This window comes from Prunus avium, chromosome 6 (assembly GCF_965620075.1).
Source record: "Prunus avium chromosome 6, drPruAviu1.hap1.1, whole genome shotgun sequence".
Classification (NCBI taxonomy): Eukaryota; Viridiplantae; Streptophyta; class Magnoliopsida; order Rosales; family Rosaceae; genus Prunus; species Prunus avium.
Genome location: NC_142289.1, coordinates 29,395,112 through 29,410,978, shown reverse-complemented (window position 1 = coordinate 29,410,978; position 15,867 = coordinate 29,395,112). Strand labels below are relative to the sequence as shown.

At 35.5% G+C, this 15,867-nt stretch overlaps 1 protein-coding gene across 2 annotated transcripts; it reads right to left on the bottom strand.

Moving 5' to 3' along the window:
• Nucleotides 1-172: 172 nt before the first annotated feature.
• On the bottom strand, nt 173-5,177 carry LOC110746148 (serine/threonine-protein kinase D6PKL1). 2 transcript variants are annotated; one of them, XM_021946365.2, is made up of 3 exons: nt 4,829-5,177; nt 1,964-3,906; nt 173-1,232 (listed from the first exon to the last, which is right to left on the bottom strand). In XM_021946365.2, exons 2-3 carry the CDS (start codon nt 3,679-3,681, stop codon nt 386-388), a joined length of 2,565 nt encoding a protein of 854 aa, XP_021802057.2. In that variant the 5' UTR covers nt 3,682-3,906; nt 4,829-5,177; the 3' UTR covers nt 173-385. The 2 variants fall into 2 exon arrangements, with proteins under 2 accessions (XP_021802057.2, XP_088110907.1); XM_088254781.1 differs by having other exon boundaries at nt 1,964-3,894.
• Between the last annotated feature and the right edge of the window lie 10,690 nt (nt 5,178-15,867).

Here is a 15,867-nt window from a genome sequence, read left to right as displayed (position 1 = left end):
CCATGAGAAAGTGGGTCTCTTGAGCCGTTTGGCTAAAAAAAACTATTAAAGGTACGTGTTATAATATGAATGGATTGATTACACCACATCAACATGTTATTGGTGTATCGAACACACAATAAATTCTCATTTATAGGACAAGATGAAGCTGCAAACATGAGCACACCCCGAGTGATAGGATAAAAAGAAAAAAGGAAAATGCTAATCCGATTTCCATTTCTCTCAGCTACTGTATCAGTATCCATATATCATACTCTACAACTAGCCACCAGTATTTTTGAGTTACATTTAATTTACACTATAAGCTATATTATCAGTTAAAAAAAGAACCGATGAGAAATTTCGGAAAAAGAAGATCAACTTTCTTCCCCATATGAAAGTTGAACTAAAACAGCTCAAAGTCTATATGCTCTCCTATACCCTCCAACTCCTTGCCCTCCTGTTTCTGTGAAGCAGAGGGTGCACCAACTCCAACATCACACCACCTGGGAAGCTCGGGCGGTACTGCACACCGAATCAATGCCCAGTTAAGGCCTTCAAAGAAAGGATGCTGCTTAATCTCTGCAGCCCCTTTCACTGATCCTAAACGATTTTCAGGGTCCTTTATTAACAGGCCTCTGATCAGATCTCTTGCATGAAAACTCACTATAGGGGTATTTGGGAACTTGAGACTTTTTGACACAACGTTGGCCAATGTGTCCTCATTTCCTGACCCCTTGAAGGGTGTCCTACCATATAACAGCTCGAACAAGAAGATTCCAAATGTCCACCAATCAACAGCACTCCCATGACCTTCTCCTTTGATGATCTCCGGAGCAAGGTATTCATGGGTTCCGACAAAGGAGTTGGATCGGGCACTAGTTGGCTCCACTACAAGCTGTGGCAGTGGGCTGACCTGGGCAGCAAGCTCGGATTTTATTTTCCGAGATTTTGCAGCAGCAGATAGAAGTCTGGGAGTGAAGCATGAGACTTGCCAGGATGGTTGGAGGCAAAAAGGATCAATGCAGCTAGATTCAATGCACGGGCTTGACATCTTTTTTGTGCTCTCCAAAACAGGAGATGATGATTTAAGCAGCGTTGGATTGACAGCACATCTAAGTGACAAGTCAAAATCTGTGAGCATGATGTGGCCATCTTCTCGGACCAGGATATTTTCTGGTTTCAAGTCTCGATACACAACTCCTAGCATGTGTAGATACTCCAAGGCAAGGAGGACTTCAGCGACATAAAACCTATAGATACAAGATAAAATGGCTGGAATTAGTTTAATGAACATTTAAAGTACTGGAGTACAATTATGTTGATGACAATCAATCATGTACTTAATAATAACCAAGAAAACAATGTCAAACAGCTACAAAGTCGGAAAATAAAAATATCAAACAAACAGTGGTAGGACATTTCTTAGCTCTACCAAGTCAGCTCAAGCTACTAAAAAAAACCCCTGTGTTTGAGGCTAGTCATAGGATACAATCTTCCTACAGTAATCACCAGATTCTCCATGAGTTTGCTAAGGTATGTCAAACTAAGACAAATGATAACTCCGACACTGCAAATCTAAAAGTCTGGGATTTAAATTAGATCCCAAGATTAAATCCCAGGGAATTAAAATAATCTATTTGACATACCAAACATGTGTGCACATGGCCAGAGTGTGCCATCGAGCACGAATAACATCTGCCTTATATATTTTAATCTATTCTGACTGGTCAATATGGAAACTCAATGAGAAAAAGGAAGATAACATAGACCAAGTACTAGGATCAAACAACTATCAAATGAATTTTCGCAGATATGGAAGAGCAAGGAAGAAAACAAAGATTTAACCTACTAAATACTAATGTCAAATGTATGCATCTTATCATAGTCAAATTTTTCATTATTTTGCAAACCTTGATAAAATTTAAAAAGAAAAAAGCATAGGCACAATTAACTACAACTGGACCTTAAGAAGAAAATGCACCTGGCTGCTTGTTCACAGAAACTCCTGCCGGGTTGCTTTTGCCGCAGGACATGCAAATCTCCACCCGGACAGTACTCCATAACCAAACATGAGAGCTTCTCTGACACACAATGGGCATATAACGTAGGGAGAAACGGATGATCCAGTATTTCTAGTATCTCTCTTTCTGTTTGAGCCCTAATCATTTTCTTCCTGGTAACCAAAAACTCGTTGTCCATCACTTTCAAAGCAAATACGCAATTTGTTCCAGTTAGCTCAGCAAGATAAACAGTTCCAATGTCCCCAGAACCAATCCTCCTAAGCAACTTAAAGTGCCTCAGACCTAAGGTTCCATGCTGCTTCTGAACATGATGGATGGCTTCCCATCTCAAGTCTCTTGACATGTGAGGCCTCTTGCCGCTACGACCAGACCCACTTAGACTGCTTTCCTCACTAGTGCTTGTAGTGCTGCTATAGTCACCAATGCTACTTTTTGAGCTTTGTGAGAAATCCCCCTTTTCTCTTGATCTTGACCTCTCATCGACTTTCGTCACTATAGATTTAGTTCTATTACTGCAATTTGAAGGGAAATCTGGTTTGCTTGTACCTCTATTAACAAGAACTGAATTCATTTCTTTGCTAAGACTTGTACTGCTGGACACCAGAGATTCTTTCTCATTTCCTTCCCTTTCATGCTTTGGGGTACAGTTGTGTGTCTGGTCCTTTAACTTACTAGTACTAGGGCCTAAATCATTATCAACTTTCCGATTATCTGATGCGGAACTACTGGAGCCAGAACTTGAATCCTGCTTGACGTTTTTCTTAACAAAGCTTTTGCTCCCGAGGACTGGCTTGATTAAATGTGAACTACCGCCAGAGGATTTGCTTACCTTACTGCCAGTGCTAGAGCAGGATGGAGAAGCAGCAGAGTGCAGCCCCTTGTCTGAATTTGAAGTATTAAGTGGAACCTCAGTTGAGGTAGAAGCAACCGCACCCATCTGCATAACTTTCTTGCTATCATGAAAGTTAGATGAAGAATCTGTGGATTCCAGTTTTCTATCTTCTCCCTTCAATTTCTCACTTTTAACTTCTGTTGAAAAAGGAGAAATTTGATCTTGTGGTGCTAATCTGGTCAAGCTAGCATCTGGCATCAGTGCATCAGCCAAAGTTGTGGCAGGATGAACCTGTGGCTCTGATTGCATGGATCCAGGATTCTTCTCATAATTTTTGGATGCTTCTGGTACAAGGGAGACCTCTACATAATTCCCTTTAACTTGATTCATAGGAAGGCCAGACCCATTGGCCTCGTCTACCACTGCCCTGTACAACCTTTTGATAGTTCCTGCTTCTGAGACCCCAGATGAACGACCTGGCCTCGATAGTCGCTTCATGGCAGCCATCTCTGATGCCTGAGAGATGCATAATCCTCTCAATGCTTGCTTCAAACTCACAGGCTCTGAAATTCCAATACCCGATGCATTTGATGAACTAACTCTCATTGGCCTTTTCATAGCACTCTTCCGCAAAGCGTCTTTGCTAGCCTCATTTGACAGACCTGAGATCCTAGCTGAATTTCTACTGTCAATTGCCTGAAAAAGCTGATTAATATCATCCTCTATGGAATATTTATTTCCTGATTTTAGCATGCAATGCTTTCCACCTTTCTTGTCCGTTTTTGACTGAGAATCTACTTCGTCTCTTGATTCCACAATTTCACATGTAGGGCGCATTGTACTCATATTTGATGGATCAAATGAAATACTGCAGAAGATTGTAATAGCCCTGCAAATTCATACTAACCCAATTCTGACAAAGCAATGTGAAGATATCGGAACACAGAAATAGGAAACAGAGGCACATATCCTCTGAGATTCGCTAGAGCCATAAGGATGTGCAGAATTATATGGCCCACTAATAACCCTTTACTAAGTCCAAAAGGAAGCATCCAAGGCCTGCCATGATTGCTGCATTTCAGTTTACATCAAAGTTGTCAAATTACATTTTCTAAATGTAGCAGATATTTCTATGCTTTATCTCCACAATACCACAATTAGCATAAATATACCACACAAGCAATTTATATAGGATCAAATGTACAATCAGAAGGTAAAGTGAAATTTTCACTGATCTCACTCCAACCCCAATTAATGAGAGGTACAAAACCCTCTGTTTAGTTTTATTATTTCAAAATGTCACGAAATCCCCCGCCCTTGGGGGGTGTCCTCAACGAGGAGGAACATGTACTAGGCTACAGGTGAATGTGTTCAAGATTCCTTCAATTTTAAGGGAAGATCCAAAAGAATAAAACCAAAAAAAAAATCCAATTTGATCTTCATACACAAGAAGTATGACATCTGACAAAATCAAAGATTGGAATTCCCAAGAGTTTTGACGATAACAACATTGAATTTCACCAGTGCCCAACATTAATTGGCCGGTTACGGCTTAACAGAAAGAAACAAAAGTCACAAAGTGCAATTCCCATACTTTGGAAACTACGAAGAATGACAAAGTCACTTAATGATAATACCTTCAGAACATAAAGCAAACAACAATCTTCCACACACACAAACACAAACCTTAAAATCAATCAACCATAATATACAAGCAGAAACAGACCTAGACTAAGATAGCCATGTCCTGTCTCTACGTTTGAACATGAAGCACGATTGGTGTGAATTAAAGGCCTTTTTTTCACTCAGATCTTTCGAAAAATAAAATTTATAAATTAAAAATTAAAAAAAACCCATCATTTCAAATAATTGAAAAAAACACACGCAACTATCAAAATTATTGGGAATCATACTTCACTGTCAGTAAATCAAAATCATACAAAAAAGTTATATTAAAAAACAAGTATAAAATAAAAATAAAAATAAACCATACCTTGAACATGAGCTCCTATGAGGAAGCAGAAAGAGGGAGATGATTGTGTACTGCTGTTGATGAAGGTGAGTGATTTAGGGTTTGGAACTTGAGACCATTTTCATTGTTGTTTTTTTTTATATTTGATTTTATGGTGTGAGTTAATGAAATTAAGGGGTGGGTGGGTGGGAGGGTTAGGGCACGAGAGGAGCAGTAGGGGCAGTGAATGAGAGAGAGAGAGAGAGAGAGAGAGAGAGAGCGGAGGAGAAAGAAAGAAATGGAACTCACGAGAAGTGTCCTGGGGTGAGGGTGAGGGGTTGAGAGAGAAAGCAGAAGAGAGACAGCTTACTGTTTGTTTAAGCTCAATTTTCAAATGGCGGAAAAAACACTGTTTATATATATCTTTCCACACCGTACGCATGGTGACTTGACAGGGATACAGTACACAAGGAACACATAGATTCGCTACTAGTAGTGTGGGACACAGGACTCCTCTGTGGAACCCCCCCCCGGGAGTTCAGCTACACTTGAGCTACCTTTTTTTTTTAACTCGGCAACTGTTGTTCATGAGATTTAGGCTCGTGACAATGTCACTAGAACACATACTATTAAAAGTATTTACCTCCCTAAAGTTCAGAATTTAAATATCTTATTAGACACCACCGTTCCATTAATAAATATAAATTATATTGACGTTGTACGATTTTCTTTAATTCAATAAGTTTTATTATTTGAACAATTATATAACAACAATTCATTTTTGGTCTAATAGTATGTTTTTGTCCAATGTTGAAACCCCCTATCCATGGATTTTTTTATAAAAATAACGTAATCTAACTTTTGCCAGGACGTGAGCTTAAGGGGGGTGTATCCAATTCTAACTTTTAAAGATTTTTGTAGAGTTAAAAAGTCTGGAGATATTTAACTGTGACTTTTAAATAATATTTAAAAATTTAGTGGTAATCAATTGTGATTTTTTTAAAAGTGGTTAAAAGAATTTAAAATTTTGGTGGTATTGAATAATAAAAAGTCTTTAACTTTTAAAAAACTTATTAAATAAATGACTTTTGCATAATTCTAAGGCTAATTGTTAATAGCAAAAGTCTTGTCAATTTATTAGTGACTTTTATCAACTTTATGAAAGTATTTAAGAATTTGTTAACTCTATGAAAATCATGATTTAGGCTTATGGTTTAATTTCGGGTTTTGTTTGTTTTGGGTTGTGTGAGTTTGGATACGAGCTATGCTAAATTTTGGTGATTTTTGTTTTTTTCATTGCTTACCCGGATTTTGTTCGATTTAGTTTTCTCTTTCAGGTTGTTTTCCTTTTTGGTTTATTGCTTTTGCAGTCATGTTGAGATTCGTGTCTTGTACACATCTTTGATGTATTGCTGAAGTTTTTTTTAAATGAATATCATTGTTTGATAATTAAAAAAAATCTCTCTTTAAATATCATGTGTTTAAAATAATATGTAATATTTGAATCACAAACTTATTGAGGGAAAAATTAATTATCTCAAAACTTGATATCATGAAAAGTTTATGGATACACTGAGTTATGTACCGTAACTTTTATGTAAGGCTTTTCAAGCCTTTATTTATAGAGTTATAGATTCCAAAAATATGGAGTACGCATGAAACAATTCAATCTAATTTATACAAATCGATTGAATATAGATTCTTAACAATTTTTAAATTGCACCATTTGGAAATACGCCCCAAGCTTGATGGGTAGCCCGAGCTCGGCCTTATTTTTGGACTATGGGTTGGCCCGACCCGATACTATAAGCCAATTTATCGGATCCTAGCCCCTCGTCTAGGCCATGATTTGTAAGTTCATGAGCAGCATAGCCCAACCCGATAATTAAATTAATAAATAATATACTTATAGAATAAACTCATATTAATTACCCCTTCATTCAATTAGTTATGGATGAACTACACACCCATTTCCATTTGTATTCTAAAGTTCTCTAGTTCCTCTTTTGGGAGATGCAGTTTCTTGTCATACTCTATCCCTAATGTAGATGGTTCTAAGGATTCTAAATTGTATTTGTGATGCCCACGGATGCACTTAAACATACTAGTCTTGTCCTCCACTTCTATAATAGCACCAAATAGCAACCAAAACACAACTCATTCTCTTTAATTTGGTTATGCATCGTTGTCTACATACTTTTACTTCCTGAAAATTCTTGTACATTCATGTCTACGTACTTTCCCGTATTATACTAAGAGAAGTATTAAATTCTTTAAATTTATCTACATAACTAGGTTTAAAGCAACTACACCAGATGTTGTAGTTGTCAAACAAAGTAGGGATTCAGTTATATGCTCATATTTTTATTCTTCTCCAATATTGAGTTATTTATGTAAGAAAGTATAATCCTAAATAAAATAGGAAATAAATATAAAGTACAATAGAAAATAAATCTAAATTACAATAGGAAACAAATCTCAATTATAATAAGACAAGACAAATATGTAAGTAACCTAAACCCTAACATAGTAAGGAACCAAAACCCTAACTAAGTAAGAACTTGCTAACAGTAGTTCCACATACCAAGGTTCGATAACCTTGCAACGAGTTTTACGCCTTCCGACATTTTTTAAGGCTCTCTATTTCATTGTTTGGAAAACCTAATGCCAAATTTTGTTCTCCTATCTCTTGCATGCTCAATGGTTCTATAAAATTTAACATGAACTAGGGTTTTTCGACATGGTGTTTGAACTGCATAACAAGCGTGCCCATGGCTAAACTCACAACATCATACCACCTCGGCTCATGGCATTGGCGCGCCCATGAGCCCAAAAATTCACTGGCTTTGGGTAGGGCCTAGACTTAGCCTATTTAAGATAAGGTGGGCCTAGCCCAGCCTGTCCAACATTTAGGGCCGAAAAACCCCGTAATTCATTATGATTGCATTTAATTCATTATAATTGGCTCGTTTCATAGGACCATATAAGCTCGGCCTATTTGCCCACTTATGAGCCTAAAAATTCTTGGCCCTTGGGTAAGGTCTAGGCTCCTGTTTAAGATAGAGCAGGGCAACCGACATGTTCAAACTTTAGGGTCGAAAAAGCCCGTAATTGAGTAGGATCTAGGCTAACCTCTCTTAGAGTCGGATTGGCCCGAGCCCTGGTCCATTTTATAAGCCTATTTTGAAGTTACAAAACCAATTAAATTGAATAGATGTCTATTTTAGGATTGTAAAAATGAAAATTTCTTCTAGTCGGTCCGACTATTATAGCTTTCACATGAGTGTGGTAACACTTGATTATTACCCATGCCCTACACACTACACACCAAAGTTACAACCATGCATGCCCTACAGTTATTTCAAATATATACAATATATTATTTTTTATTTTTTATTTATAGAAAATTTAAACTTTAATGTCAAATTCAAATCCATCCTTACAAATTTCAAAATTCAAGCGTATCGAGTTTAGAAGATGTCCCTCTTAATTCGACTAATAAAAAGAAAAACACTTTCTCCTCTTTCAAAAATATATGTGTGTTGTCAAATCTCATTCAATTTCATCTTTTCTATATTGTCATCATCCATCTTTATTTACTCGCCCACCTATTTTTTTATCTCATAAAAAAGAACAGTAATTTACTTTTCTTCTCCTCCTCCATTCTTCATACCCTTGAATCCAAAAAAAACCAAAGAAAGATTTTGTAGACTTTGACTCTTTTTTTATCGATTTTTTCAATGAGAAGTACGTCTTGTTCATTAACATCTCGGAAATATTCCGCTCCCTGATGATGAATTATTAAATAAACCAAGATTTTACCACTTACATTTCTTTCTGGTTTCTTTTTATGAATCCGTCAGCTAAAATATTTCCGAAAAGTGGAAAACTATTGAAACACCTATCTAATATGTTCTTTCCAGTAGTTTTTATTTTTATTTTTATTTTTATATGAAAATGAAATGAAACTAAATAATTTAAAGGTGGATGGGTAAATGGGAAGAGGGGAACAACAACACTACTCTTAATAGTTATAATAAAAATAAAAAATAAAAAAAATTAAAGAACCAGCACTACTCTTAAAATTAATTAAGAAAAAAAAAAGGAAAAAGTTTAGAAGTTTTTAAAGATTAATTAAGAAAGGGGATTTGAGATTTGAGTGGGTGAGTTCTTAATTAGTGGCCGATACTATTAGGCATTTTCAAAAAGAGTAGAGGGCATGTGAAGCAAAACGGTAAAAGCATGAGAGACAGAAGCCCCAATCCAAATGCATCCTGTCATTCTAGTAAAAGAAAGAAGACCTAGATCGATTAACTTAATCCTAATGATAATGGCAACATTGTGGCCAAACAAAGAAGACCCCAATTAACTTTATGGGCTGAAAAGAAACAAGGTAAGTTCATCTTTGCTTTCTTTTTCTCAGTTGGTGGAAGCTTTATTGTTTTTAACCATCATTATGCATGATTTTACCCCCTCTTTGACGGATAAAGTGGGATTAATTATGGGGTTTGAAATTTTGAATGCTGCTAATTCTATAAAGGTTTATTGATCATGTCTGCCCTGTCATGATTATTAGAAGAGGGAAAAAGATGCATGGCTAACAACTAACAAAGCTAAGATCCATGAGGCAATCCTATAGTAAAAAATTTCTCTACGACTACAATGAAAAGTCACATGTGAAACGGTCGTCGCTTGAATAACGAAAAAGAACCTTTTTGACATGATTTTATTACTTAAATTGCGTTCGTCCTTAAAATCTTACGGTGTGTTTGGATGAGGGAAATAAACTTGGGATTTTGACAAAAGTTAGAATTTCTAAATTGATATAAACCAATCTCCGTGTTTGGATAAAAACACAAAGAAATTTAGAAATTCCCCGTGGGAAAAAAACATGGGATTTGGAGGTCATAAATCCCAACTTTAAATTTTATCTAAATAGTCGTCATTTCTAACATTCCAATATGATAAACGTTAAATTTCATGTTTAAATCCGTTAGCCAAACGGTAGGCTAAGGCTAAGGCTTGAGCAACCCAATCGGTATCTAAGGTCCAAAGGGTGATGAGAACCTGCATCAATCAGAGCCGAACACTATTCAATTGGAGATTAATACAGAGATGGGGTTAGCAGGGTTACCCCGTCAATTTCATCGAGACTAATGGATTGGAATGTGTGGGGGCTTGGGAACCCCTACATATTCCATGCTCTAAGACAATTCCTTAGAGCTTAAGACCCTGTTTTTGTTGAAAAACTCTAGCTAACCTCTTGATGATCATTTTGCCTGAGATGATTTCTAGTGATCAAAACGCCTTTGTTCCTGTCCGGTCCATTCTTGATAATCTCTTGCTTTTGAGCCCATACTTTCTGTCGACAAACAATGGCCAAAAAAAGAGCCAAAGGTTGTTGTGATGCTTTATGTCAGTACGGCATATGGTCAAGTTGAATTTTCTTATTGTTTTTGTTCCTAGTTTATGTCTTATTGTAGCCATGCTAAGTTTGCTCTAGGTAGTGTGTCTTCAAATGCTTGGCTTGAAGAGGGTCCTAAGGCCAATGTGTCTTTGCTAGTTGACGTTGTTATTTTGGTTTTGTTTTGAGTTTTGTTTGTAGCCTTCATGGAGTGTGTGACACTCTTTTTCTTTCATCTCAGATTTTTCCCACTATTGATGAGACCACGTTTGTTCACTCGAGTCTGTAACCTTTGACATTTGAATGAAACCTTACTATTTCCAAAAAAAAAAAAAATAAATATATATATATATATATATATATATATATATATATATATATATTCATTAGCCAAACAAAAAACTTTACAAATTCTTTTTTTTTTCTGGTCAAAAAAACTTTACAAATTCTAGAACATTAATTTCCGTAATTTAAAATTCTATCATTGATGAGTTCCTTAATACTTTTTTTTTTAATCAAGTACAAACTTCATTAGATAAACTTCAACGGTACAATTAAAGACATCAACAACGCATCTAAAATAACAATCTCCTGAGGGCAACAAACTAACATACTAAAGCAAAACTAACGCGGACAAAAACCGCACTAAAACTACTAGTCCAATGCATCCTGAGTTAAGTATCAAAATCCTAAACATGCATATTGGTCTTGCTTAGGTTGGGCCGGACTATTACATTATTCAATATTGAAATGCTCTTTCCAACCTTGTTTGGGTGCACAGTGAAGATGGGACTGAAAATTTGCAAGACAGGATGACAACGAAAGTGCTTTCTCCAACCTAAAAAAAAAAACCATTAGCTAGTAAAGATAACTCAACTTTTCCTTGGCCACTTGGATTGGACTGGATTATTACTCAAAAGTAAATTGAATTTGATTATTATTCTAAATTAGAAATAATAAGCTTAGTATTGAGCTTTGTTTAGTGCAACATGATTGGGCTCATTAGACCCAGACTCTATGGACCTCCAAACCCAGAAGGGGACCTTGGGCCCCAATTAATTCAAACCCTATTTTGTACTTCTGTAGATTCTCAATACAGAATCTACAATACAATCAAAGCTTTATACTCTCACTAGGTTTTTCCTTTAGTTGGTCTATCTCTTTGGAGGGACAAAATACTCACAAAATTTTACCAAAGTAAACAAAGGGCATGTATATAGGCTTTCCTAAAACCGTAAACCACATATGTGTTTCGACCCATTAATTTTGGATATGAATATAATGAAAAGAATTAGAAAATTAATGTGGAATAAAAACCGAAGCCGATCAACCCGAATAAGAATCTTAGGGCCCATTTGATAATCATTTCAATTTTTAGCTTTTAGTTTTTAATTTTCAGTTTTTAGTTTTATTTTTTAGAAAATGAAAACTTATTTGGTAACTTATTTCATTTTTCAAAAAAAGTGAAAAAAAGTTGTTTGGTAACTTTTTCAGTTCCCAGTTTTCATTTTTTTGTGGAACTTGGAAATGGAATTTAGAATGAAAGTGCATGTTATAAAGAGTATGTAGTATTTTTTGGTGAATTTTGGATTTGGAGGTCCCAAGGCAATTGGAATGGGTCAGTGGCCAAATGCAAGAATTGAGTGGTTGGGTCCAAGTTGGGAGGTCTCAAATACCAAATTTTGGTAATTGGAGTGCATTTGATGTGTGGTGATATAAATGAAAATGAAAACGAATACTGAAAATTGAAAACACTTTTCAAGTTGTTTTAAAAATTGAAAACAAAATATGTTACCAAACATGTTTTCAGTTTTTCAGTTTTAAAAAAATAAAAAATGAAAATGAAAATGAAAAACCCCTAGTGAGTTTAACCTAACCGACCCTGTTGAGTCGATTTATGGTTTGGCGATATCATTACAAGCTTGGTCGGTTTGGTTCATGGCCTAGATAGGAGACATTTCTTAATTACCTTGGTTTTTGCCTTCAAAATGAGAATAGCTTCGACCCAACAATATTATAGGAAAGAAAACGAAGGGATAAGGCCATGACAGATCCCAATGGATGTGATGATACATCCTTTTCTGTGTTTCAAATGCGTGGCAGTCGGCAAACAACATTCCATGCAAAATATACAAACTTTGATGTCTAAGTGTGGGAATAAAGCGAAACATGCCGGCAAAATCAAATTATTTTTGTTGACATATCACATATGGACTTAGAATTAATGCAATTTAGATCCCACCAGCTCTTTTGTCAATGAATGGTTAGCAGCACCAGGCTAGTCCACAACTTCACGTACTATTTGGATCTGTGAACCAAAACAACAATGGTGTCAATTATGGCCACAATGCTGATGCTGTTGGTAGCTAATTGTCATTAATTTCATAATTTTGAAGTTGGCATGAGTATTTGGACTGACTTTTGGTGGCGATGTGCAGATCGATACGGTGGTTGAATGGTTTTAGGGTTTTGATTAAGCACAGTTAAATGACCCCATTGTTATAATTCACCTGTCATTGTCAATATCGAAATTTGAAAGCACTCTTGCAGAAACAATTTGTACTTATTGAAGCTAAATTTGTTCTAGAAAACTGATCATAGTTTAACTCCATGGGAATAGTTCAACTCTCACTGACTTCAAAAATGCCAATTTTTCTAGACGTCACTGGAGTTTGGTTTGTACAATAATTGTGGAATGAATTGTAAATTCAGACATAAATCAGCTCCTTGGTTTGACTATTACACGAGTTGTGGTGTTGATTTGTGCGACTAGAGTTTGCCTTCTTTTTGGTGTATATACTAACTCTGGAATTACTCGAGAGAGCAAAATAAAAAAGACAAATCATATTTTGCCAACTTGAAAATGTTGTTGAGAGGAAACTTCCTTTGGCATTATTACTACAGTTACTATCATTATATGGGATATTGAGTCTCTCCATTTAGCATCAGTACATTTGTGTGCATTTATTAAAATTAATCTTAACCATTTGATTAATCTAACGAGGTTAATTAATCCACATCAGCATAGTTATATTATCTTAAAAATCACATGTTGTGCCGTATCAATTACCCTTCCCCATCTTTAATGAGTGCAATCTTCCCCTTCCCCTTTCACCCACCCCAGGTCATGAGAAACCCTCTTCCCAGACTCTTATTTCCGTGGTTGTCATCTCTCCAGTGGTCTAATCCCAACCCCTCCTTATCTGACCTAATGAATTATAAGGCAAATAAAAGCAAAACCAATCAACAAATCGAAGAAATCAAATTTAAAAATGCTAGAGAATTGGTACGCATCAATAATGGATTATACATACATAATACTGGACTTGAAAAATACATGTAGAGTCAATATTAATTAATAAATAATTATTAGTATTGTTCTTTTAATCTTTATATTGAACATGGTCTCTCTAGAAGTTGAGGAGAAGTTGAAAAGTGCGTTTAATTGAATTTGTTGTGGGAATTCCCTTTTATCAACACAGAACTAACTTGCACAAAACACAAGTATAGTTATATCTAAGTATTGATTATTCTATAGCAAGCGAAATTAATAGTAATAAAGATAATTAAATACAACTTTATCATTAGGGCCGGACCGTTGAGCGATGGCAGCCATGAAAATCTAGGAATCTAGGAAGAGGGAGACGTCTTAGAGAGAGAGAGGTTGTGAAAGGAGTTATACGGTACAACATGTGATTTTTTAAGACAATATATATTGCAATTAATTACGACCCACCCACGCCTAGTTACTATCGTTATGTGATTCTGGCGATAAAAGTGGAATACATATTGCAAATAATTATGTCCAATAATTTCAGGATCAACCAGTTTATGAGCGAATCTAACACATTAAGAGACCTTCTTCTCCCTTGGCCGGACAAAATAATATATATATTTTTATGTTTTCATATTTTATTTAATAAACTTTTAGAAACAAATATTTTGTCCCAATCAAATGCCCGCAGAAACTGCTAATAAGTTAAAAAGTGAAAGAGACATTGATGGAAACATAGATACTTAAATCATGAAGACCAACCAAAAAAATTAGTTAAACCATAAAGTTTTGGTCACCCCAAGTGTATTTCTAACCACGAAGTACTTGTCCTCTTGCCTTAAAAAAAAACAAAACAAAAACAAAAAGCAGTTCACAACTTTATCTCTTAAACACTTGAAAAGCCTGCTCTTTACAAATATTATTCAAAGAAAAAAAGAATTACATCCTTTGGCTTATTCATAGTGCAAAGCATGTCTTACAACAACATAGATTATGATAAATAAAGTTGAATTAATAAACTTTTGGTGATTGGTTTGGTTTCCACCAATTTAATTTGGTGCTGAGAATATTACTTTAGGCCAAACACTTTGAATTATAATATGCTTTGAAAAGTTATCCCATGGCGATGGCTCTTACATAATTTTTTTTTTAATGCGACAAAGAAGACAACTAACAAGACTTAGACGAGTGGCGGATTCAGGATTTGAAAGCCAGCTAGGTGAAACTTACTTATAAAACTCAGCGATACAAGTGATTTTCATTAATAAAAATAAAAAGATACACATAGTTAGGGGACGTAATGAGTGTTACTCTAAAATGCATCTCTATACATAAATAAAAGCTTAATAAAAACCATAAGTAAATACAATGCAATACAAAACAACATTATTAAATCTAAAATTTTACCCTACGAAAAGCTTAGAAGTCTTAAAATTTTCAATTATCGCTACATTATTGATATTATTAGCAAATTCTCTTTCATATATGTTAAGTTCATATGTACCCTTTTTTATCTTCTGAAAATTCTCGATCGAGCAGTCACCTAGCCGAAAAAGGGCTAGATCCACCTCTAATTTAGATCCACGAGAGCACACAGATCCAAAAAGATCTAAATAATAAGAGTTTACAACAGAGAAGGGCAACCTGCACACCCAAAGTTTAGAAGGAGAAAGAGAATGACCCAGAGCTGGCCCCTGCATAATAATGAACTCTATCATGGATAGAGTCTTCTTTCTGCACAATATAATTACTATTTTTCTTTTGCACATGCACGCAGCACGTTGCATCCAAGCTTTTGAAGCTAAATAGGAAGGAAGTTCCGGTCTCGAGAAGCACCCCCGCCCCACGTCTCGTGCGGTCGTCGCTTCGTTTACCAAAATAATTTGGACACCGTGCTTCGTAGAATGTAAATGTATGGGCAAATCACACTTCAACACATGGGGCTTTTGTTTTGTTTTTCATAAAAACAAACTCGATCTAGTTTTCTTCTTTTGTTTGGTTGACTCTTGAAGCTTTTCTCTGTTTAGAGACGTGTGCATTTCTTGCGGTTTAAGTGATAGAGGGGGTTGTAAAAGGGCACCAACCTGCTAGCCAATTAGTTAACCTCGCCAACGGGTTATAATATGGTGAAAAAATATCTTGATTTATAGATTAGTGGTCTCAAATTCTAACACTCATGACACTTAAATAATGTGTAAGAAAACCTCCTCTCCCTTGTAACTTTGGAATAATAAAAAAACCAGTTAACCTCGCTCTAACAATATTTTTTCTTTCTAATTTGAAATGAAGACTTAAATCGAAATTTCCTTCTCTTATTGATTAAAAGAATAAAAAGATTCTAGCCAAAAAATCAAAGTTATGCCAATGAAAAGAGTTTCTATACACTAAATTTTTTGCGATAGA

Coding starts and splice junctions, on each gene's coding strand:
- LOC110746148 (XM_021946365.2), bottom strand. CDS start 3,681: ATGAGTACAATGCGCCCTACATGTGAAATTGTGGAATCAAGAGACGAA. Junction 1,233..1,963: donor TTCTGTGAACAAGCAGCCAG/GTGCATTTTCTT, acceptor TTGTATCTATAG/GTTTTATGTCGCTGAAGTCC.